The sequence below is a fragment of the Salvelinus alpinus genome, chromosome 3 (genome assembly GCF_045679555.1).
Source record: "Salvelinus alpinus chromosome 3, SLU_Salpinus.1, whole genome shotgun sequence".
Lineage (NCBI taxonomy): Eukaryota > Metazoa > Chordata > Actinopteri > Salmoniformes > Salmonidae > Salvelinus > Salvelinus alpinus.
The window spans coordinates 51821746-51844957 of NC_092088.1; the positions used below are offsets into that span (position 1 = coordinate 51821746).

Here is a 23212-nt window from a genome sequence, read left to right on the forward strand (position 1 = left end):
CGCGGTGTTTCCACCGACTAAGTCAAGATGCAATCAAAATGCCTACCTGCTTGTCTGTGTACCTGCTTCTACATGTGTAGTAAAATAGTTATAATGACAACATGACGCATGGACAAAAAATCCATACAGATTTTTCATTGCAGGAGGTTTTCCATCCCTACAGTTAAATAAAGTTGTGTGTGTGTGTGTGTGTGTGTGTGTGTGTGTGTGTGTGTGTGTGTGTGTGTGTGTGTGTGTGTGTGTGTGTGTGTGTGTGTGTGTGTGTGTGTGTGTGTGTGTGTGTGTGTGTGTGTGTGTGTGTGTGTGTGTGTGTGTGTGTGTGTGTGTACACAGTATCTGATAGCCTCTCATAAACTGTGCAACAGACCGAGATCCCCAGCCTTTTCCCATGGGCCAGTTTGGTCATAAATCATGAGTGCTGAAAAGGCGGGAGTTCTGGGGAAATTAGTGTCAGTCAGCACTGAAATATGCAGACAATCCTCAAAAATGTTGTTCTTGCACTCAAGGAAAAACACTGCTTTCTCTGCAAAAACAGATTTTTGTTTTTGCTGTTGATTTCTGACTAACATAAACCTGACATGGATTATTGCTATAGACCTAAGGGGTAATGTTTTATTTACTCTTCAACATTAGATCGTTTTTTTTCATTACTGTTGATCTCTTGGAAATTATGAACGGTACTAACAGAAGAGTCTATGACCGGGTCATCAATGGGGAGGCGTTGATATGTGCTCATCAAAAACTCAGCTGGTTAGAGTCCAGATCTTTTTCCTGGTCAGGTCACGTAGTGAGCAGAACAGGGTCCTATTCATGACAACCATCAATGCCAGGGATCTGGGAACTGGAATCCCTCTTCCTAGCCCATTACCAGCATGCCCTCCTACTTCCTGTCTAGTATGTAAGCCCTGCTGGGTGTCCCGTCCCCTCACCTTTCGTGTCCTGTGTTTGTGTTCTAGAGTTATCCTGCATCACTGAGGCTGGTGGTGGAGGCGGAAGGTGAACAACTGGTCCTGGCACTACAAAAAAACAAGTAAGTCATCCTCCTATCTTCGGCTGCACATCCCACATCCGACCTACATCATTACAGGCATCTAGTCCTTTAAAGGACTATGAACGATTTGGCGAGATGACCAGTGGATGTTGGTTTATATCATGAATGGTTGTTTGAATTTGGAAAGTTTCAAGCGCATCTACATATGGAGTAAACAATGATCAGATGTGTTGCACTTCAGCTAGCATATGCTGTGCCCATGGCTCTAGTACAGTGGCGTGCCGTGGGCCTGGGGCCTGGGCCTTCAGTGAGGTCCTACACAGTCCCACCCGAATTAATCCACCTCTTATTACCATCATTATGATGCCATGGCTCTAGACACTATACATTTAGACAGAAACACAGTATAACCAGGCGTTGCGTCACCTTGAAATTGACAAAAATTGACATTTTTAGATAAACAGTGTTTACTCAAAAACATGACACAATCAATGAGTCTTTTCAATATTTCCCTATTTTTCTTCACCTTTTCATTGTGCAGCTCCGTTGCCCGGGTGTCCCCAAAAGTTTTCAAAAGCACCATTGCTTGTAAGTGCCCAGCCGTACTTTGGTGTCTCGTTGCTGCCTTGGTTAGACAACTCAAGTTTGCAAAGCCAGTGTGGCTCCAAACACCAAATCGATCACTTGCAAATAATAGGCATTCCCAGCAGTACAGTTTGCAGTGCTTCTCGGAGCCATAGCGTTCGTAGTTGGAACTTTGAAAGTGGTGAACGAACCCCTGTGACAGGCTTTGTAGCGTCGGCGTCGGGCGACCTCTCCTTACAATGTCTAACTTTTCTTGAAAAGTTCGTCTTGAGAATGGCGTTATAATTATATCCTCGACCAAATCGATATCTACTCCTCCTTCCGCCATTGTGGGTTGAAAAAACAGCTTAGTAGTACGCGAATTAATTTGTTTATCAAATTCAGTTTCCTAATTCTGATGTTCTGCATAGACCTGCCCATAGGACCTGCCTTTCAATATTGGTAATCCAATCAAAAGACGTGCACGCACTACGCCTGCTAGCTGGCTCCTGTGTAACACTGGAGCCAGCCAGCAGGCGTACAATAGCCAACTCTAAAGCTGATTGGTTGACACTAAATGTTCATTTCCATTCACTTTAAGCTACAAGCGCCCGCACTGTTGATTCTGAAGGCCTGAGGGCAGATTTTAGACCCCTGGCAACACATGATGGCTGAATATGATTGGATAAAAGATCTAACATAAAGACCAGCCCTCCAAATCTCAACCCGGGGCTGGAAGCAGTGCAACCAAGAGGAAAGCTATGAAATGAAGAGTATAACGCTTACTCTGGGGAATAATTTAATACATATTTGTGGGAAAATATATTTAAAAAATATATATATTCTGATGATGTTTAGGCCAGCAGAGAAGGCCTTGCTGGCCCTGACGGCCCACCACTGCTCTAGTACGAGCTATGGCTAAAGCTTCTACAGTATGAGGGATGATACAGTTTCATGAAGGGGAAAAAAAGATTTCACAGAACAAATGTCTTGGCTCTTTTATGGTTTAGTCTCTCTGAAGAGTTGAAAGAGGATAGCTGATAAAGAATGACTCGAAGGGATTTTTTATATCTCCCTTTTCCCTTTCTCTCATCACCTTCTTCTCTTCCAGGTTGTGGAATATACCAGGCATGAGAACTGGGAATCCTGTGGAGTTTTGTGTATTTGTGAGATTTACTGAATATACAGTATACACAGTTTATATATACAGTACAAGCTAAGCACTTCTAAGCACTTGGGCCAGGTATCGTTTTTATCTCAATATCAAGTCATTTCTGGGTAATTGTATTCAATTAAAATGCTTCTCAGCTAGGAACAATTTCTCAAGCAAGAATTTTGCTAGGACTGTCTGGGTGTGAAATGACTGGGGAGGGGAAAACGGAAAATCGCTGTTATTGGCAGCGAGTTTTGAAACTCTCTTTCTTTCCTCTATTAACTGATTTACCACCTGGTGATGTCATCAGGCAGGCCAAAACTCCATCCCACCAAAACAGGCTGAGATTTCAGGCGGTCTTTTCAAACAGCTCTTACACTAAAAGGGCATTATCATAATTGTCATTATTCCAACCTCATCGTCTGGAAATATACTGAACAAAAATATAAACGCAACATGCAACAATTTCAAAGATTCAGTTCATAACTGGAAATCAGTCAATTGATAAAAATTCAATAAACCCTAATCTATGGATTTCACATGAGTGGACAGTGCCACAGCCATGGGTGGGCCTGGGAAGGCATAGGCCCAGCCAATCAGAAAGAGTTTTCCCCACAAAGGAGCTTTAATAGAGACAGAAATACAACTCAGAAATACACCCCCCCCCCCCCTCCTCCTCGCCAGACGATCCCGCAGATGAAGAAGCGGGATGTGGAGGTCCTGGGTTGGCGTGGTTACACGTGGTCTGCGATTGTGAAGCCGGTTGGCCAAATTCTCTAAAATTACGTTGGTAGAGAAATTAACATTCAATTATCTGGCAACAGCTCTGTTGGACATTCCTGCTGTCAGCATGCCAATTGCATGCTCCCTCAACTTGAGACGTCTGTGACGTGTTGTGTGACAAAACTGCACATTTTAATGTGTCCTTTTATTGTCCCCAGCACAAGTTGCACCTGTGTAATGATCATGCTGTTTAATCAGCTTGTTTATATGCCACACCTGTCAGATGGATGGCAAAGGAGAAATGCTTACTAACAGGGATGTAAACAAATTTGTGCCCAAAACATAAGATAAATAAGCTTTTTGTGCATGTGGAACATTTCTGTGATCTTTTATTTAAGATCATGAAACATGGAACCAACACTTTACGTGTTGCGTTTATATTCTTGTTCAGTATATATATATATATAAAACACAGGAAATCATGTTTTTTACTGCACCACCCACTACAAACATCAATGATCTGGTTTTCCTCTCACTTCTACTGCCCAAATTCATCTATGTCCCTGACAAAATTTCAACCACCCTATTCCTAATAATAATAAATCCCACCCTGCTAACCCACCCACACCACTAACCCCAATGACCCGTGCATCAGCTTTGTGAGATAATTTGGCTGGTAGCTTCCATTCCCTTCCGTATGTTCCGCCTGTCCCCCTCCCTGCATTCCTTCAGATCTGTACACTGATATCTGTTACATGTCTGTGCCCAGACACAGGTGGGGTGTGACCTCTGTGTGTGCACTGTGTGCAAGGTTTTATTGGCTTTCAGTAAGAGTGCGTTTGTACATTTAAGTAAAGGACCTAACAGCACAAACATCATGGCCTCTAAGATTACCTGCACCCCACCTCCTGAGCCCCCAACTCAGACTCCTCCTCCCCTCAGCAACTTCACATCCACTGCCGTGCAGTCAATCATCTTTAAAATGAAGGGCACCACTTGCACCCTTGTACCTATCCCTACATCCCTACTCAAAACCTGCTCATATAGCCTGCTTCAGTTTGTCACCACCCTCATCAACAAGTCCCTGCTGACTGGGGAGGTATCATCACTCTTCAAAACAATTTCAGTCACCCCCTTACTGAAGATACCCAACCTTGAGCAGGACATTCTATCCAACTACACTGCTATCTAGAACCTAAAAAGGGTTTCCGGCTGTCCCCATAGGAGAACCCTTTGAAGAACCCTTTTGTTCCAGGTAGAAACCTTTTGTACCCTTTCCACAGAGGGTTCTACTTGGAACTGAAGAGGATTCTCCTATGGGGACAGGCCCATCTACAACCTCTCCTTTCTATCAAAAGTACTGGTGAAAGTGGTTGCAAATCAGCTTCAATCCCTTCTGTCTTCCAATCAGCTGTATGCAGTTTTCCAGTCTTGCTTCCGGCCCATGCACAACACTGAACCAGCTCTGGTGAAAATTACAGACGATTTACTAATGACTGCAGATTCTAGATCACCTAGCCTCCTCCTTCTCCTCTTCAATCTTATTGCTGGTTTTGATACCGTTGACCACAACATCCTCCTGCGGCGTCTCAGAGAGCACACTGCAGTCACTGGAACTGCTCTGAACTGGTTCTCCTCCTACCTTTCCAATAGGAAGCAATGCATCACTACATCACAATTGGACAGTCCAGATCGGAGGAGTCTACAGTCACATGTGGTGTCCCACAGGTACTGTATATATTAACACCAAACCGGACACCATCTCAGCCCTAGCAAAATCTGGCAGCTGCCTAGATGACATCAGGGCATGGATGAAAGATAACTTCTTCCAGCTGAACAGCAGCAAGACTGAGGCTATGCTTATTGGGACACTCAAGCAGGTCACCAGTGCTGGAAACATCTGCCCTACAATTGACAGTCAAGCCATCCATCTGTTCTGTCATCTCCAACCTGGGAGTCAAGTTTGATCCTTCTCTGTCCTTTGATGCCCATATAAAACATATCTGCAAAACTTAAGGCTCAAACCATCGCTCTGCCAGACAGATGCAAAGAAACTTGTCCACGTGTTCATCTTTCCTCGGATCAACTACGACAACGCTCTGTTCGGGGCCTTCCAGCCAAATAACTTCAGAGGCTACAACTTCTCCAGAATAGTTCTGCCAGAGTCCTGACCAGGATCAAGAAGTCAGCCCACATCACACCCATCCTTGCTGAACTCCATTGGCTACAGGTCAACTATAGGGTTGACTTTAAAATCCTCCTCCTAGTGTTTAAAGCTTTACATGGATTGAGTCCCACCTACATCAGCGACCTCATTTTTATCAATGAGCCACCTCAAGCTCTCCGCTCCAGCAACTCACTACTGCTTCAAGTCCCCAAGACATGTACAGTATACCGTACTATGGGGGATTGAGCCTTCTGCTGCCTATGGAATGCTCTCCCTGACCATCTGAGAGCATCTCCATCAATTGGAACTTTTTAAAACTGACTTTAAAACACATTTCGACAGATTATCTTTCTTATAGTCCTAATCTGGAAAGTTATTTTAGAACCTAGCCTACTATTGCTATTTCCTGCCTTGATTTGAAATGTATGATGTTTTTATTGTATTTATTTTATTATTATCATTTATATTTGCCTATGAAGAACTTTGAGGTAATGCTGTAATGAAAAGCGCTTTACAAATTTAAATGTTTCATTATTATTATAATTATTTTATTATTCGAGGATTACTGTAAGTGGTGGTCTTTTACAGGGTTCTGCTGACTCCATAAAGTTTCTTAATTTGGCCTTCCTCCAGAGGACACCTGGTCCAGGGCCAATTTGTAAAGATCTAGGGCTACCCAAAGTAAACCGAATACCAAATCTAATTAATAAACCAATATGTAAACGACCGGCTCGATTCTGTCTTATGTAGCAACATTTTTAATTGTGTAGAGACTTAGAGCTAGAAAATTGTATATCAAACACTACAGTTGAGGAACAATGGGAAAGCAATTCTGCTTTAAAAGTTGATAATCTTGTAACCTCATTTTTTTTTTTTTAATGGCCCATGAATGTTTTGGTACACCTACCGGAGAGCTCTGCTTTGTCGACACCCATACAGCATTGTTCACACCCTCTTAAGCTTTAGCCCCACCTAGCTCTTTAAGGATTCACATGTGAGGCCATGTACTAAACAACCAAAGATTTCAAGACTAAAGGCTGGTTTATGCTATGGGTGTGTTCGTAAATTCAATCTGGAGTGCCAGAGTGTGCTCAGAGTGCGCTCTGGGTGTTGTCATGTTGTCCGTTCATAAATTCAGAGCGTTTCGCTCTCGGAGCATTCAGAGAGCACACTGGACGCTCTGGCCGAGGAGTAGGGTTGACCCGACCGTTCTGACCTAACAACAGCACCCAAGCTAACTGGCTAACGTTGGCTAGCTTGCTAGCTATGTTTTATCCCTGGCCGAGTCATACCAAAGATTGTAAAAATGGGACCCGATGCATCTCTGCTTGGCACTAGCATTAAGGAGATAGACTGGGGGTAAGGCCCGGGATTGACTAGCGTCCTGTTCAGGGTGTGCTTGTACATCAAGCTGCCTCACGCTATAGAAACAGGATAGGCTCCTACTCCTATGAGCTGTTCTAGCTCGCACAAGCCAAGGCTCATGCAAGGCTACTTACTTTTTACTTACAGTTATTGAGTCTCTTTAAAGCAGGGGTATTCAACTGGAAGTATTGCAGGGGGTCCGCAAAAATATTTCTACAAATAAAATAAACAAATATTAGTTTAAAAAAACATCTATGTTTTTAAAAATATCGCTAGAAACAAAAGAATACACAAATGTTGAATTACATTTGTTGAATGTTAAATTACAGAAAAGAGGAGAATATCTTCTTTCTGATGTCAACTTTATTTCTCCTCAAATTACACTCACTGCAGTATGTGATATAGGCTTTGAAAAGCACCTGCGAATAGGCTACCAGTGCGGCAAGTGCTGCTGGTAAGCTGTCTTGACTTGGACATTCATTTTTGCAAACAAATGGCTAACCTTTGTTTAACCAGCTAAACAGCTGCTCTTAGCAATAATGTGTTTGAAGTTACCTTTCCAGCTAATAGGCTGTTTACACTTCCTCTTCCAATTGTAATGCCAGGAGGTAAAAATAATGAAAATATCAACCAAATCTGTTCATTTTAAAATGTTGATTACTTCTCCTTGCCATTATCATTCACCTGACATTTATTTGTATGATGGGGTCCCTTTGTTGCCAGTTTTGCAAGGGAGGGTGTCCCTGTGCAAGAAAGGTTGGAGACCCCTGCTCTAAAGTAACAGCCCAGACCCACTTCAACTTTTTCCTTTGTTTCTTCCTGGAAATATTTGACCCAAAAAAGGGATCCATTTGTAGCTGGACCTGCATGTTCTGTCTGACATCTATGTTGGCTCTCTGTCAGCTCTGTACCTGAGCAGCAGACTGAGAAATGAGGCTGACGCATCTGGCCTCCTTCTTGGATCCTGGCTCTTATTTATTCCCATTTCTGGACTTAGCTTTTTGGTGTGTGCGTGTGTGTGTCTCTGTCTCTGTCTGTGTTTCTGTGCGTGTGCCTGCCAGTGGAGCTGTTTTTATTTATTCAGTCTTCATTAATAGAGTTAGGGCTGGCACAATTACTGTATAACCTTGTAACCGACGATTATGAATGACCGACATGACTATAACATATCCGTCATAACCGTTTAAATGTGATTATTTTGTTGAAGAACAGCTGACTGAGTGACCACAAAGCAGCACACATAGAAATATAACTAATAGAATAGTCGTGGAACCTCTAACCCTGGCAATAGCTTCAATGTGCGTTCCAAGCCCCCTTATTATCGGGGGAGACGTTTCCGGTGCGTTGTCAGGCATTGCCAATAGGAAGGATATCTCGTTAATTATGTATCAAATTAGTTAAAATTACTAAATTACATTTACAGAATTTAAAGCTACAGCAATGTGCTTGTGAGAACATTTTGAAAACAGTATAACCACTAACAAGCTGATGCTAGCTAGCTAGCTAGCTAGCTTTGTTAAAAGTTAATTTGTGGAATTTCTTTCCTTAATGTGTTTGAGCCAATCAGTTGTTTTGTGACAAGGTAGGGGTGGTATACAGAAGATAACCATATTTGGTAAAAGACCAAGTTCATATTATGGCAAGAACTGCTCAAATAAGCAAAGAGAAATGACAGGCCATCATTACTTTAAGACATGAAGGTCAGTTAATCATGAAAATGTCAAGAACTTTTGAAAGTTTCTTCAAGTGCAGTTGCAAAAACTATCAAGCGGTATGATGAAACTGTCTCTCATGCGGACCGCCACAGGAAAGTAAGACCCAGAGTTACCTCTGCTGCAGAGGATATGTTCATAGGAGTTACCAGCCTCAGAAACACCCCAAATAAATGCTTCACAGAGTTCAAGTAACAGACACATCTCAACATCAACTGTTCAGAGAAGACCGCGTGAAATCAGGCCTTCATGGTCAAATTGCTGCAAAGAAACCACTACTAAAGGACACCAATAAGAAGAAGAGACTTGCTTGGGCCAAGAAATACGAGCAATGGACATTAGACCAGTGGAAATCTGTCCTTTGATCTGATGAATCCATATCTGAGATTTTTGGTTCCAACCGCCGTGTCTTTGTAAGACGCAGAGTAGATGAACTGAAGATGTCCGCATGTGTGGTTCCCACCGTGAAGCATGGAGGAGGAGGTGTGATGGTGTGGGGATGCTTTGCTGGTGACACTGTCAGTGATTTATTTAGAATTCAAGGAACACTTAACCAGCATGGCTACCACAACATTCTGTAGCGATACGCCATCCCATCTGATTTGCGCTTAGTGGGACTATAATTTGTTTTTATACAGGACAATGACCTATAACACACCTCCAGGCTGTGTGAGGGCTATTTGACCAAGAAGGAGAGTGATGGAGTGCTGCATCAGATGACCTGGCCTCCACAATCACCCGACCTCAACCCAAATGGGATGGTTTGGGACCGCAGAGTGAAGGAAAAGCTGCCAAAAAGTGCTCACCATATGTGGGAACTCCTTCAAGACTGTTGGAAAAGCATTCCAGGTGAAGCTGGTTGAGAGAATGCCAAGGCAAAGGGTGGCTACTTTGAAGAATCTAAAATATGAAATATATTTTGATTTGTTTAATACATTTTTGGTTACCACATGATTCCAAGTGTGTTTTTTCATAGTTTTGATGTCTTCGCTATTATTCTACAATGTAAAAAATATAAAAAAATAAAATAAAAAATAAACCTTGACTGAGTATGTGTGTCCAAACTTTTGACTGGTTCTGTATATTTAATAAAAAATAGACCAGCTAAATTACTCACATGAAGCAGAAAAAACTTTTAGAAACAAAATAAAAAAAATTAAATCTGCATTTATTTTTGAAGATTCAACAATTGTTAATGAAACATATATTGGATGACTTGGTGAAGCTGTGGTAGAGAGAAGCAGTCTTTTTTCCTTCCCCTCCTTCATACATGGTGCTCATTTGGAGAGTCCTGTTTTATTTATTTTATTTAATTTCAACTTTATTTTACTGGAGAACATCAACATGATGAACATGTAATTCTGAACAGCACAATAATCCTAATTGATAACTTTGACATATTGGCATGATATAAGAAATATAATGGGTACCAGCATAGCCCCATTACCTCCATAAAGTCTATAGACATGCTTAAAGATTTCCAGTCAAGCATGTTGCCATGATGTGTAGAAGCTGTTATTGACAAAAGTAAATATTAATCATAAATACATAAAACACTTTGTTGATGTACAATATGCTGATTGAAGAGGAGTGTTCATTAGAAAGGTGGTGGTGGATTGCATGTGAATGGTAGTCATGGATAATGATGGATGGTAGTCATCAAATAATTCAAATTCAAATGTAGTCCAGATCAGCTAAACTTTCACATTTGGAAATCACTGTTCTTCTTACAAATGCATGACTATTGTTATGGTTTCATGATGACATTTGAATAAACACATGGTGGTAGGTAATTACACTCATGAGAGGCTGGCAAGATGTGGGCAACTTATACAGGTCCATTGTGCACAGAAAACAAACTTGTGGGGCCCCTACCAGGCTGCAACAACAGAGAACTGGAACTCACATTAATTAGGACAGGTACACGTGGTACATAGACCTACAAAAGAATGTGTGCATGTTTTGTGAACTAGTATTATTCAATCAAAAAAAGTTTTATAAACCCATTTTTTTACATCACAAAGTGCATTACAGATACCCAGCCTAAAACCCCAAAGAGCAAGCAATGCAGAGGCAGAAGCACAGTGACTACCTGGCTGAGCTCGATCAGCAGGGGTCTGGGACAAGTTAGCATGCCCAGGGGAAACCATGCAAGTGGTCCACAGCTGCAGTTGGACCAGCAGCACGGGATCAGCTACACGACCAGGGGCTCAGGTCATCCGGGAGGGGAGACACAGAAAGAAAGAGAGAGAGAGAGAGGGTGGGGTGGGGGGATTAATGGGAGCGAAAAACCCTCTGGGTCAAAGGGGGGGTCAAAATCAAAAGTAACAGTCAGTATCTGGTGTGGCCACGAGCTGCATTAAGTACTGCAGTGCATCTCCTCCTCATGGACTCCACCAGATTTGCAAGTTCTTGCTGTGAGATGTTATCCCACTCTTCCACCAAGGCACCTGCAAGTTCCCGGATATTTCTGGGGGGAATGGCCCTAGCCCTCACCCTCCGATCCAACAAGTCCCAGACTCAATGGGATTGAGATCCGGGTTCTTCCCTGGCCATGGCAGAACACTGACATTCCTGTCTTGCAGGAAATCACGCACAGAACGAGCAGTATGCCTGGTGGCATTGTCATGCTGGAGGGGGGGATGAGCCTGCAGGAAGGGTATCACATGAGGGAGGAGGATGTCTTCCGTGTAATGCACAGCGTTGAGATTGCCTGCAATGACAACAAGCTCAGTCCGATGACGCTGTGACACACCGCCCCAGACCATGACGGACCCTCCACCTCCAAATCCATCCCGCTCCAGAGTACAGGCCTCGGTGTAACGCTCATTCCTTCAATGATAAACGACCATCACCCCTGGTGAGACAAAAATGTGACTCGTCAGTGAAGAGCACTTTTTGCCAGTCCTTTCTGGTCCAGCGACGGTGGGTTTGTGCCCATAGGTGACGTTGTTGCCGGTGATGTCTAGTGAGGACCTGCCTTACAACAGGCCTACAAGCCCTCAGTCCCGACTCTCTCAGCCTATTGTGGATAGTCTGAGCACTGATGGAGGGATTGTGCGTTCCTGGTGTAACTCGGGCAGTTGTTGTTGCCATCCTGTACCTGTCCCGCAGGTGTGATGTTCGGATGTACCGATCCTGTGCAGGTGTTGTTACACGTGGTCTGCCACTGTGAGGACGATCAGCTGTCCGTCCTGTCTCCCTGTAGTGCTGTCTTAGGCGTCTCACAGTACGGACATTGCAATTTATTGCCCTGACCACATCTGCAGTCCACATGCCTCCTTGCAGCATGCCTAAGGCACGTTCAGGCAGATGAGCAGGGACCCTGGGCATCTTTCTTTGAGTGTTTTTCAGAGTCAGTAGAAAGGCCTCTTTAGTGTGCTAAGTTTTCAAAACTGTGACCTTAATTGACTACCGTCTGTAAGCTGTTAGTGTCTTAATGACCATTCCACAGGTGCATGTTCATTAATTGTTTATGGTTCATTGAGCAAGCATGGTAAACAGTGTTTAAAACCTTTACGATGAAGATCTGTGAAGCTTTTTGGATTTTTATGAATTATCTTTGAAAGACAGGGTCCTGAAAAAGGGACATTTTTTTTGCTGAGTTTAGTTTAAATAACCATCTGCATTTTGAATGTCTTTTTTCTCATTATTTTATTAACGAAAGCATAAAGATGTTGATGAAGAAATAGTGTACCGCTGTTTTGAGTTAGAAATGTAACACTTCAGAGTACTTAAGCATCAAACACATTGCCGGTAGGGGGATGTTCACACCCACAATAGCGGGGCTAAAAAGAGTCTATTGTCCTACTAATCGGGCTACAAGTGTTTGTAAACCTGTTTTCAAAATGCCACCAGCTGTCCATCACTACTGTAAATAGAAACACAGCATCTTATTTACATATTGTTTACATTCTTTATCAAATAAAATAAAATCAAATCAAATGTTATTAGTCACATACACATGGTTAGCAGATGTTAATGCGAGTGTAGCGAAATGCTTGTGCTTCTAGTTCCGACAATGCAGTAATAACCAACAAGTAATCTAACCTAACAATTCCACAACTACTACCTTATACACACACAAGTGTAAAGGGATAAAGAATATGTACATAAAGATATATGAATGAGTGGTGGTACAGAACGGCATAGGCAAGATGCAGTAGATGGTATAGAGTACGGTATATACATATGAGATGAGTACTGTAGGGTATGTAAACATAAAGTGGCATAGTTTAAAGTGGCTAGTGGTACATGTATTACATAAAGATGGCAAGATGCAGTAGATGATATAGAGTACAGTATATACAGTGGGGAGAACAAGTATTTGATACACTGCCGATTTTGCAGGTTTTCCTACTTACAAAGCATGTAGAGGTCTGTAATTTTTATCATAGGTACACTTCAACTGTGAGAGACGGAATCTAAAACAAAAATCCAGAAAATCACATTGTATGATTTTTAAATAATTAATTTGCATTTTATTGCATGACATAAGTATTTGATCACCTACCAACCAGTAAGAATTCCGGCTCTCACAGACCTGTTAGTTTTTCTTTAAGAAGCCCTCCTGTTCTCCACTCATTACCTGTATTAACTGCACCTGTTTGAACTCGTTACCTGTATAAAAGACACCTGTCCACACACAATCAAACAGATTCCAACCTCTCCACAATGGCCAAGACCAGAGAGCTGTGTAAGGACATCAGGGATAAAATTGTAGACCTGCACAAGGCTGGGATGGGCTACAGGACAATAGGCAAGCAGCTTGGTGAGAAGGAAACAACTGTTGGCGTAATTATTAGAAAATGGAAGAAGTTCAAGATGACGGTCAATCACCCTCGGTCTGGGGCTCCATGCAAGATTTCACCTCGTGGGGCATCAATGATCATGAGGAAGGTGAGGGATCAGCCCAGAACTACACGGCAGGACCTGGTCAATGACCTGAAGAGAGCTGGGACCACAGTCTCAAAGAAAACCATTAGTAACACACTACGCCGTCATGGATTAAAATCCTGCAGCGCACGCAAGGTCCCCCTGCTTAAGCCAGTGCATGTCCAGGCCTGTCTGAAGTTTGCCAATGACCATCTGGATGATCCAGAGGAGGAATGGGAGAAGGTCATGTGGTCTGATGAGACAAAAATAGAGCTTTTTGGTCTAACTCCACTCGCCGTGTTTGGAGGAAGAAGAAGTATGAGTACAACCCCAAGAACACCATCCCAACCGTGAAGCATGGAGGTGGAAACATCATTCTTTGGGGATGCTTTTCTGCAAAGGGGACAGGACGACTGCACCGTATTGAGGGGAGGATGGATGGGGCCATGTATCGCGAGATCTTGGCCAACAACCTCCTTCCCTCAGTAAGAGCATTGAAGATGGGTCGTGGCTGGGTCTTCCAGCATGACAACGACACAAAGCACACAGCCATGGCAACTAAGGAGTGGCTCCGTAAGAAGCATCTCAAGGTCCTGGAGTGGCCTAGCCAGTCTCCAGACCTGAACCCAATAGAAAATCTTTGGAGGGAGCTGAAAGTCCGTATTGCCCAGCGACAGCCCCGAAACCTGAAGGATCTGGAGAAGATCTGTAGGGAGGAGTGGGCCAAAATCCCTGCTGCAGTGTGTGCAAACCTAGTCAAGAACTACAGGAAACGTATGATCTCTGTAATTGCAAACAAAGGTTTCTGTACCAAATATTAAGTTCTGCTTTTCTGATGTATCAAATACTTATGTCATGCAATAAAATGCAAATTAATTACTTAAAAATCATACAATGTGATTTTCTGGATTTTTGTTTTAGATTCCGTCTCTCATAGTTGAAGTGTACCTATGATAAAAATTACAGACCTCTACATGCTTTGTAAGTAGGAAAACCTGCAAAATCGGCAGTGTATCAAATACTTGTTCTCCCCACTGTATATGTAATTTAATGAGCTGGATAGCCTGTCTTTGCAATTAGTTTATTTTTGTTTGCACCTCGTTTGCATATTTAGCTAGCAGCCTCCATGCAAATTTGATATTACTTGTGCAAATTTTGTTAGCATTCTGGTAATAGATGCCCAATGGGCTTTTTACATTTTATTGGCGCTCACTTGTGTACTAAACCGGTAATACCGTAAATCCCGGTATGAGAGAAGGATGATATGACTATATGAACATCTGGATACCACTGTACATATGAGATGGGTAATGTAGGGTATGTAAACATTATATTAAGTGGCATTGTTTAAAGTGGCTAGTGGTACATTTTTACATAATTTCCATCAATTCCCATTTTTAAAGTGGCTGGAGTTGAGTCAGTATGTTGGCAGCGGCCGCTAAATGTTAGTGGTGGCTGTTTAACAGTCTGATGGCCTTGAGATAGAAGCTGTTTTTCAGTCTCTCGGTCCCTGCTTTGATGCACCTGTACTGACCTCGCCTTCTGGATGATAGCGGGGTGAACAGGCAGTGGCTTGGGTGGTTGTTGTCCTTGATGATCTTTATGGCCTTCCTGTGACATCGGGTGGTGTAGGTGTCCTGGAGGGCAGGTAGTTTGCCCCCGGTGATGCGTTCTGCAGACCTCACTACCCTCTGGAGAGCCTTACGGTTGTGGGCGGAGCAGTTGCCGTACCAGGCGGTGATACAGCCCGACAGGATGCTCTCGATTGTGCATCTGTAGAAGTTTGTGAGTGCTTTTGGTGACAAGCCGAATTTCTTCAGCCTCCTGAGGTTGAAGAGGCGCTGCTGCGCCTTCTTCACGACGCTGTCTGTGTGGGTGGACCAATTCAGTTTGTCCGTGATGTGTACACCGAGGAACTTAAAACTTTCCACCTTCTCCACTACTGACCCGTCGATGTGGATAGGGGGGTGCTCCCTCTGCTGTTTCCTGAAGTCCACAATCATCTCCTTTGTTTTGTTGACGTTGAGTGTGAGGTTATTTTCCTGACACCACACTCCGAGGGCCCTCACCTCCTCCCTGTAGGCCGTCTCGTCGTTGTTGGTAATCAAGCCTACCACTGTAGTGTCATCCGCAAACTTGATGATTGAGTTGGAGGCGTGCATGGCCACGCAGTCGTGGGTGAACAGGGAGTACAGGAGAGGGCTCAGAACGCACCCTTGTGGGGCCCCAGTGTTGAGGATCAGCGGGGTGGAGATGTTGTTACCTACCCTCACCACCTGGGGGCGGCCCGTCAGGAAGTCCAGGACCCAGTTGCACAGGGCGGGGTCGAGACCCAGGGTCTCGAGCTTGATGACGAGTTTGGAGGGTACTATGGTGTTAAATGCTGAGCTGTAATCGATGAACAGCATTCTCACATGGGTATTCCTCTTGTCCAGATGGGTTAGGGCAGTGTGCAGTGTGGTTGCGATTGCGTCGTCTGTGGACCTATTGGGTCGGTAAGCAAATTGGAGTGGGTCTAGGGTGTCCGGTAGGGTGGAGGTGATATGGTCCTTGACTAGTCTCTCAAAGCACTTCATGATGACGGAAGTGAGTGCTACGGAGCGGTAGTCGTTTAGCTCAGTTACCTTAGCTTTCTTGGGAACAGGAACAATGGTGGCCCTCTTGAAGCATGTGGGAACAGCAGACTGGGATAAGGATTGATTGAATATGTCCGTAAACACACCAGCCAGCTGGTCTGCGCATGCTCTGAGGACGCGGCTGGGAATGCCGTCTGGGCCTGCAGCCTTGCGAGGGTTAACACGTTTAAATGTTTTACTCACCTCGGCTGCAGTGAAGGAGAGCCCGCAGGTTTTGGTAGGGGGCCGTGTCAGTGGCACTGTATTGTCCTCAAAGCGGGCAAAAAAGTTGTTTAGCCTGTCTGGGAGCAAGACATCCTGGTCTGCGACGGGGCTGGTTTTCTTTTTGTAATCCGTGATTGACTGTAGACCCTGCCACATACCTCTTGTGTCTGAGCTGTTGAATTGCGACTCGATTTTGTCTCTGTACTGGGACTTAGCCTGTTTGATTGCCTTGCGGAGAGAATAGCTACACTGTTTGTATTCGGTCATGCTTCCGGTCACCTTGCCCTGGTTAAAAGCAGTGGTTCGCGCTTTCAGTTTCACGCGAATGCTGCCGTCAATCCACGGTTTCTGGTTTGGGAATGTTTTAATCGTTGCTGTGGGTACGACATCGTCAATGCACTTCCTAATGAACTCGCTGTGTCCACAATGTCACAAATAATTTGTATCTACTTTCCAATTACTTTTAGTAATAGTTCGGGATTCATTTGATTAATATTATTGTATTTATATTCCAAGAAAAACGAAAAACCCTCTGGGTTTCCGTTAGGATGGGACAGAAAATATGGCGCTGTACAACATGATGGTCGGAGAAGACTACACAGTACTGGGCTATTTAGCTAACGAATCCCTGTATCGTTTGCGGGCATGCGGGAGACCGGGGATCAATTCCCCGAAGGGGGGGAAGGAGTAGGCTGTCCTTGTAAATAAGAATTTGTTCTTAACTGACTTTCCTAGTTAAATAAAGGTTACACTAAGAGCATAACATTTCTACACTATAATTGTAGTCTAACCAATACCCAAACGGAAATTCAGTCAAAATAAAAAATCTCATTGATTTATCAAGACCAGTCCCCATGCTTGTCTCAGAGCAGTGCGAAACGGTGCTAAAATAGTTGTAGGCTATAGCTTCAAATCCTATTGCTTCTAACTTCAATATGCTCTTTAAATTAGACCTACACTACTTTTAACAGCACATTACTCAATACTAGTGAGACTCATGTCGCCTACGGTAGGCCGACAGTATATCAAAAAATATGACGTGACTCTCAGCCAATAATTACATATAGAGGATTGGAGGATTCTAAATTAAAACCAAAAGCCGTCTCATGGGTCTCCCGGTGGCGGCCAGCATGGGTATCTGTAGCAATGCATTTTGCATTGCGATGCGGTGGCTGCGCCATTGGGGAAGCACCATCCACAAAATACCAAAATACAGAGAGGTGTTGGTAAAGGTATATTGTCCTGCTAATAGCCCATAATGGGCTATTATAATACTGTACATGGTGTCCAGGTCAGCATAACCAAAACATTGCGCCACTCGGAAGGCAGGACCAATATGACCAATATATATCGTCCTGCTAATAACAGGGTTAATATTATATCTGTGAGAATATCCAAGGGGCTTTTATATAATTCAAAATTAATGATAATGATAATCACTTTGTTTAAAAAATTATATTTGAGTTTATTTAGTTTTCAAATAACGTAAAATGTGCAAGGAAAAGGCCATTCTTGAACATGGGGTGAGACATTGTTACTAATTTGTAAATAAAGCCAGTTTGTTATTTAGAATGATTTATTTCTGTTTTTAGAGGGAGAGAAACCAAAAACCTACAGTCATCTCATGGTTCTCCCAGTCGAGGCCGGCACAAGTATTAAACCAGCATCTGTAGCAACACAGCTTGCACTGCTACTGTATGCAGTGTCTTAGACCGTTGCGCTACTCAGGCACTGTACAACATGACTGGTCGGGAGTGGGCTACAGTACTACAGTAAGAGCAAAATATATAATAAGAAAAACCTTAGTGTAACAACAGTTTTAGTAAGTAATTCTGAAGTCACAATTATCACTTTCTATTTAGGTTTATGTCACCCATTCATTGTCAGTTCGAGATATAGTAGGACCCAAAAGTATAATCAGTGCTTTAACCTCTCTTGGGCACGTGAGACGGTAGCGTCCCACCTCTTCAACAGCCAGTGAAACTGCTGAGCGCCAAATTCAAATACAGAAATACTCATTATAAAAATTCGGAAAACAAAACATATTTTACATAGGTTTAAAGATGAACTGCTTGTGAATCCAACCACGGTGTCAGATTTTTAAAAATGCTTTACGGCGAAAGCATACCTTACGATTATTTGAGAACATAGCCCACTAGACAAATCATTACAAACAGTAGCCAGCCAGGTAGAACAGTTACACAATTTAGAAATAGAGATAAAATTAATCCCTTACCTTTGATGATCTTCATGTGGTTGCACTCAGCAGACATTCATTTACTCAAATGTTCCTTTTGTTCGATACAGTCTCTTTATACCCAAAAACCTAATATTTCAACCGGACAATAACGTTGTCAATTTAAAAGGTAAACAAGAAACGCACTCTCTCGGTCTGGCGCAGGAAAAAGCTCTGTGACACGGCAGGGTGCACTCATTCAGACTGCTCTTACTTCTAAATTTTTCAGAATACAAGCCTGAAACAATTTCTGAAGACTGTTGACATCTAGTGGAAGACATATAAACTGCAATTTGAGTCCTAAGTCAATGGATAATGTATTGGCATTGAATAGAAAACTACAAAACCAAAAAAAAATAATACTTCCTGAATGGATTTTTCTCAGGTTTTCGCCTGCCAAATCAGTTCTGTTATACTCAGACACTATTTTAACAGTTTTGGAAACTTTAGAGTGTTTTCTATCCAAATCTACCAGTTATATGCATATCATATATTCTGGGCCCGAGATGCAGGCAGTTTAATTTGGGCATGCATTTCATCCAAAATTCCGAATGCTGCCCCCTACCCTAGAGAAGTTAACTCCCCCTTGAGCTGGTCTGGAGCAATGAAGTAGTGACGCAGGGTATCGTACTGAACCCCAAATTACCTCCAAGTAACGCAGCATAATCACAAAACTTTTAGTGGAGCAACCACTGTAGAAGCTAATAACAATGACACAGTCATGATACTGGTGGTAGAGGTAATGGAATGTCTTTCTCCCTGTGGTGCTTGGTCAGGAACCCATCAACGGCAGATCTCGTGTAATTTCCATCGGTGGTCAGCACGGGGAGAAGCTGTCAGAGGTGTGCTTGGCAGATCTGAAAGAGAGGCACGATGTTATTTCAAATCAAGTTAAGTCCACTTGATAATTGAACAGAATTCAATCTTCTTCGAGCTGATTATCTGTACAAAATACAGATACTGTAACAATACAGTACAAACCGATTAAAACATAATATGGAATATAATACACATACAGATATGCACATGTGGTGGTTTCAAATAATAGTTTTACTACTGGTAGCTGGCTCTATTCCTGCATTTCCTGATAATGTCCATCTGACATAACTAGCTAGTAGTTATTGTTCTACAGGCTTTCCTTCTCCTCAATGGTATGCAGATGCTTGACTACTTGATTATTATGTTGTAGCTGTAACATTTCATGGACATTGCACTAGAACAACAACAACTAGCTAGCTTTATCAGATAGACATTTTCAGGAAAAGCAGCAAACAATTATTTTCTAAACTAATGTTGCTCTTTTACACAACGTAACAACCATTAGTTACAGGCTAGCCAGAAAGCTTTAATGCTAGCTAGTTAACCAGCTATGTTATTTCAATAAAGAAATATGCTAGCTAGCGTTAGCTTTGTAGCAGTAATGCTATGTGAAAACACTCGTTTTACATTTTTCCTACAATTTTATTTTTAACGCCTTCCTGTAACTTAGAAATTATGTGAATGTGACATCTCCTCCCTCCCATGGTAATGTAGAATGTTTATTCAAATGATGTTAACATCAATTGATGTGGGTCATTCAATGGCTGGGTCGTCACTAGTTACCACAGCCACAATGTCATAAACCATAACCCTGCCTATTTCTAAAATGTATCTTATTTTAAACCTATTTAATTTTCTGTGATTAGTAAAGAACAGAGTGGAAAAAAACTCCAACAGCCCACACTTCCATGCAGAGACGCCAAGCTGTGTAAAAAAACTAAATGGATCAGTTTATACAAATCACCAAAGGACTGAGGATAGTGCGGATGAAGAAAGATTGACTGAAGAAGGAAGGTTATAAGTCTTGCACTTGGCTTTAGTTATATCAATACCTTTTGATGGGGTGTAGCCATTAAGGTGCCAGTTTTAGTCACTTGATGGCAGGGGCCTCAACCATGGCAGTTTTCAGGCAATACAGTACATGACTACCATTAGCTGTACTGAGACTATAGAGAAATAGCACTCTTGGCCTGGCTTTTGAATCCATATGGGGACTCAAAGGTCAAAGTATATTATTAGGGCCAGGAAAAACTCTGGGCACTCAGGTCACATGGTCAAGAAAAACTCCTGGCCCTATCCTGGTATATGCCACAGGATGTTACACACCCAGGTCAAAGGTGATGCAACACATTTTAGCCAATCTCTTTCTCCCTCACCCTTATAATTCCCCTTACGCATTCATCTTACAAATTAGCTTTCATTTTCCAGATGTCAGTCAGCAGCCGACCAGAGACGGTAATATTACACATATTGTTGACAAATTGAAAATGTTTTGCTAACAGCCTGTGAAGTTTTCTTTTATAAGAGCAGTATGACATAGAATATTTAATGCTTGACGTGTTCTACACACGACTGATCACACATACAGTATGTGTCTTTGTGACAGAGTGGCTCCTTTAAGGTATAGCAGTGATCTAGAGCATGTTAGACAGCCTCTAATGATTGATGACAGTCCTATGAGACATTACACTGATTAAAGAATGGAACGGGACTGTATAGGGAAGAAAGAGTGTGTGTATGTGTGTGTGTGTGTGTGTGTCCATCCGTGCACGTACTGTATGTGTGCTTGTGTGTGTCTGCCGACTGGGTTGAAGGGATTAAGATAAATGTCATGTCAAAGAGAGTCCCAACTTTTCCAATTTTGTTTAATACTGTAACATCTTTCAATGTTCCTAGTACATTCATTTGATTCAGGTCATGCTGTAATAGTGGGTGTTGCAAAGCTTTTAGTATGTAACTGCACATCCTTTCAGCATTATGCACCTACAGTAATGATACAAATAAGAAACAGACAACAGAATAACTTTTTAATATCTCTATCTGTGCCAGCGCCTGAAAGATTTGTCTCCTTCTCCAATACAATGAATCCATTGGACAGCTCATAGTTGTTGACAGAATGATTCACCATGAAGACATTTTCTCTAATTATTTTCTTACAGGAAGGAATAGGGGATAGGGGATCCTTGACAAACACAAGGCAACTGTTAAACAATATCATTATGGCTGCCAGACACATTCCCATAGCAACATCCTCCTCACGTCTGTCATGGGCAGCAGAAGAGGTGAGTTGAGATGTGATCGAGTATGAGCCATACAAAACAAAGCAGAGGACTGACAATGTCATGATCCCAAACAATCACCATATATATACATACAGTTGAAGTCGGAAGTTTACATACACTTAGGTTGGAGTCATTAAAATTTGTTTTTCAACCACTCCACAAATGTCTTGTTAACAAACTATAGTTTTGGCAAGTCGTTAAGGACATCTACTTTGTAAATGACACAGATATTTTTTCCAACAATTGTTTACAGACAGATTATTTCACTTATAATTCACTGTATCACAATTCCAGTGGGTCAGAAGTTTACATACACTAAGTTGACTGTGCCTTTAAACAGCTTGGAAAATTCCAGAAAATGATGTCATGGCTTTAGAAGCTTCTGATAGGCTAATTGACATAATTTGAGTCAATTGGAGGTGTACCTGTGGATGTATTTCAAGGCCTACCTTCAAACTCAGTGCCTCTTTGCTTGACATCATGGGAAAATCTAAAGAAATCAGCCAAGACCTCAGAAGAAAAATTGCAGACCTCTACACGTCATCCTTGGAAGCAATTTCCAAACACCTGAAGGTACCACATTCATCTGTGCAAACAATAGTACGCAAGTATAAACACCATGGGACCACGCAGCCATCATACCGCTCAGGAAGGAGACGCGTTCTGTCTCCTAGAGATGAACGTACTTTGGTGCGAAAAGTGCAAATCAATCCCAGAACAACAGCAAAGAACCTTGTGAAGATGCTGGAGGAAACAGGTACAAAAGTATCTACATCCACAGTAAAACAAGTCATATATCGACATAACCTGAAAGGCCACTCAGCAAGGAAAAAACCACTACTCCAAAACCGCCATAAAAAAGCCAGACTACGGTTTGCAACTCCACATGAGGACAAAGATTGTACTTTTTGGAGAAATGTCCTCTGATTTGATGAAACAAAAATATAACTGTTTGGCCATAATGACCATGGTTATGTTTGGAGGAAAAAGGGGGATGCTTGCAAGCCGAAGAATACCATCCCAACTGTGAAGCACGGGGGTGGCAGCATCATGTTGTGGGGGTGCTTTGCTGCAGGAGGGACTGGTGCACTTCACAAAATAGATGGCATCATGGGAGGAAAATGATGTGGATATATTGAAGCAACATCTCAAGACATCAGTCAGGAAGTTAAAGCTTGGTCGCAAATGGGTCTTCCAAATGGACAATGACCCGAAGCATACTTCTAAAGTTGTGGCAAAATGGCTTAAGGACAACAAAGTCAAGGTATTGGAGTGGCCATCACAAAGCCCTGACCTCAATCCTATAGAACATTTGTGGGCAGAACTTATAAAGCGTGTGAGAGCAAGGAGGCCTACAAACCTGACTCAGTTACACCAGCTCTGTCAGGAGGAATGGGCCAAAGTTCACCCAACTTATTGTGGGAAGCTTGTGGAAGGCTACCCAAAACATTTGACCCAAGTTAAACAATTTAAAGGCAATGCTAA

At 42.5% G+C, this 23212-nt stretch overlaps 1 protein-coding gene across 2 annotated transcripts in view; it reads left to right on the plus strand.

The window, feature by feature from the left end:
* Positions 1-23212, plus strand: part of adam12b (ADAM metallopeptidase domain 12b) — a 150727-nt gene that overhangs the window by 34541 nt on the left and 92974 nt on the right. For both annotated transcript variants that reach the window (XM_071393235.1, XM_071393236.1), the window contains exon 3: positions 957-1030. In XM_071393235.1, coding sequence (XP_071249336.1) covers positions 957-1030 — 74 coding nt within the window. The remainder of the gene's footprint in view (positions 1-956; positions 1031-23212) is intronic.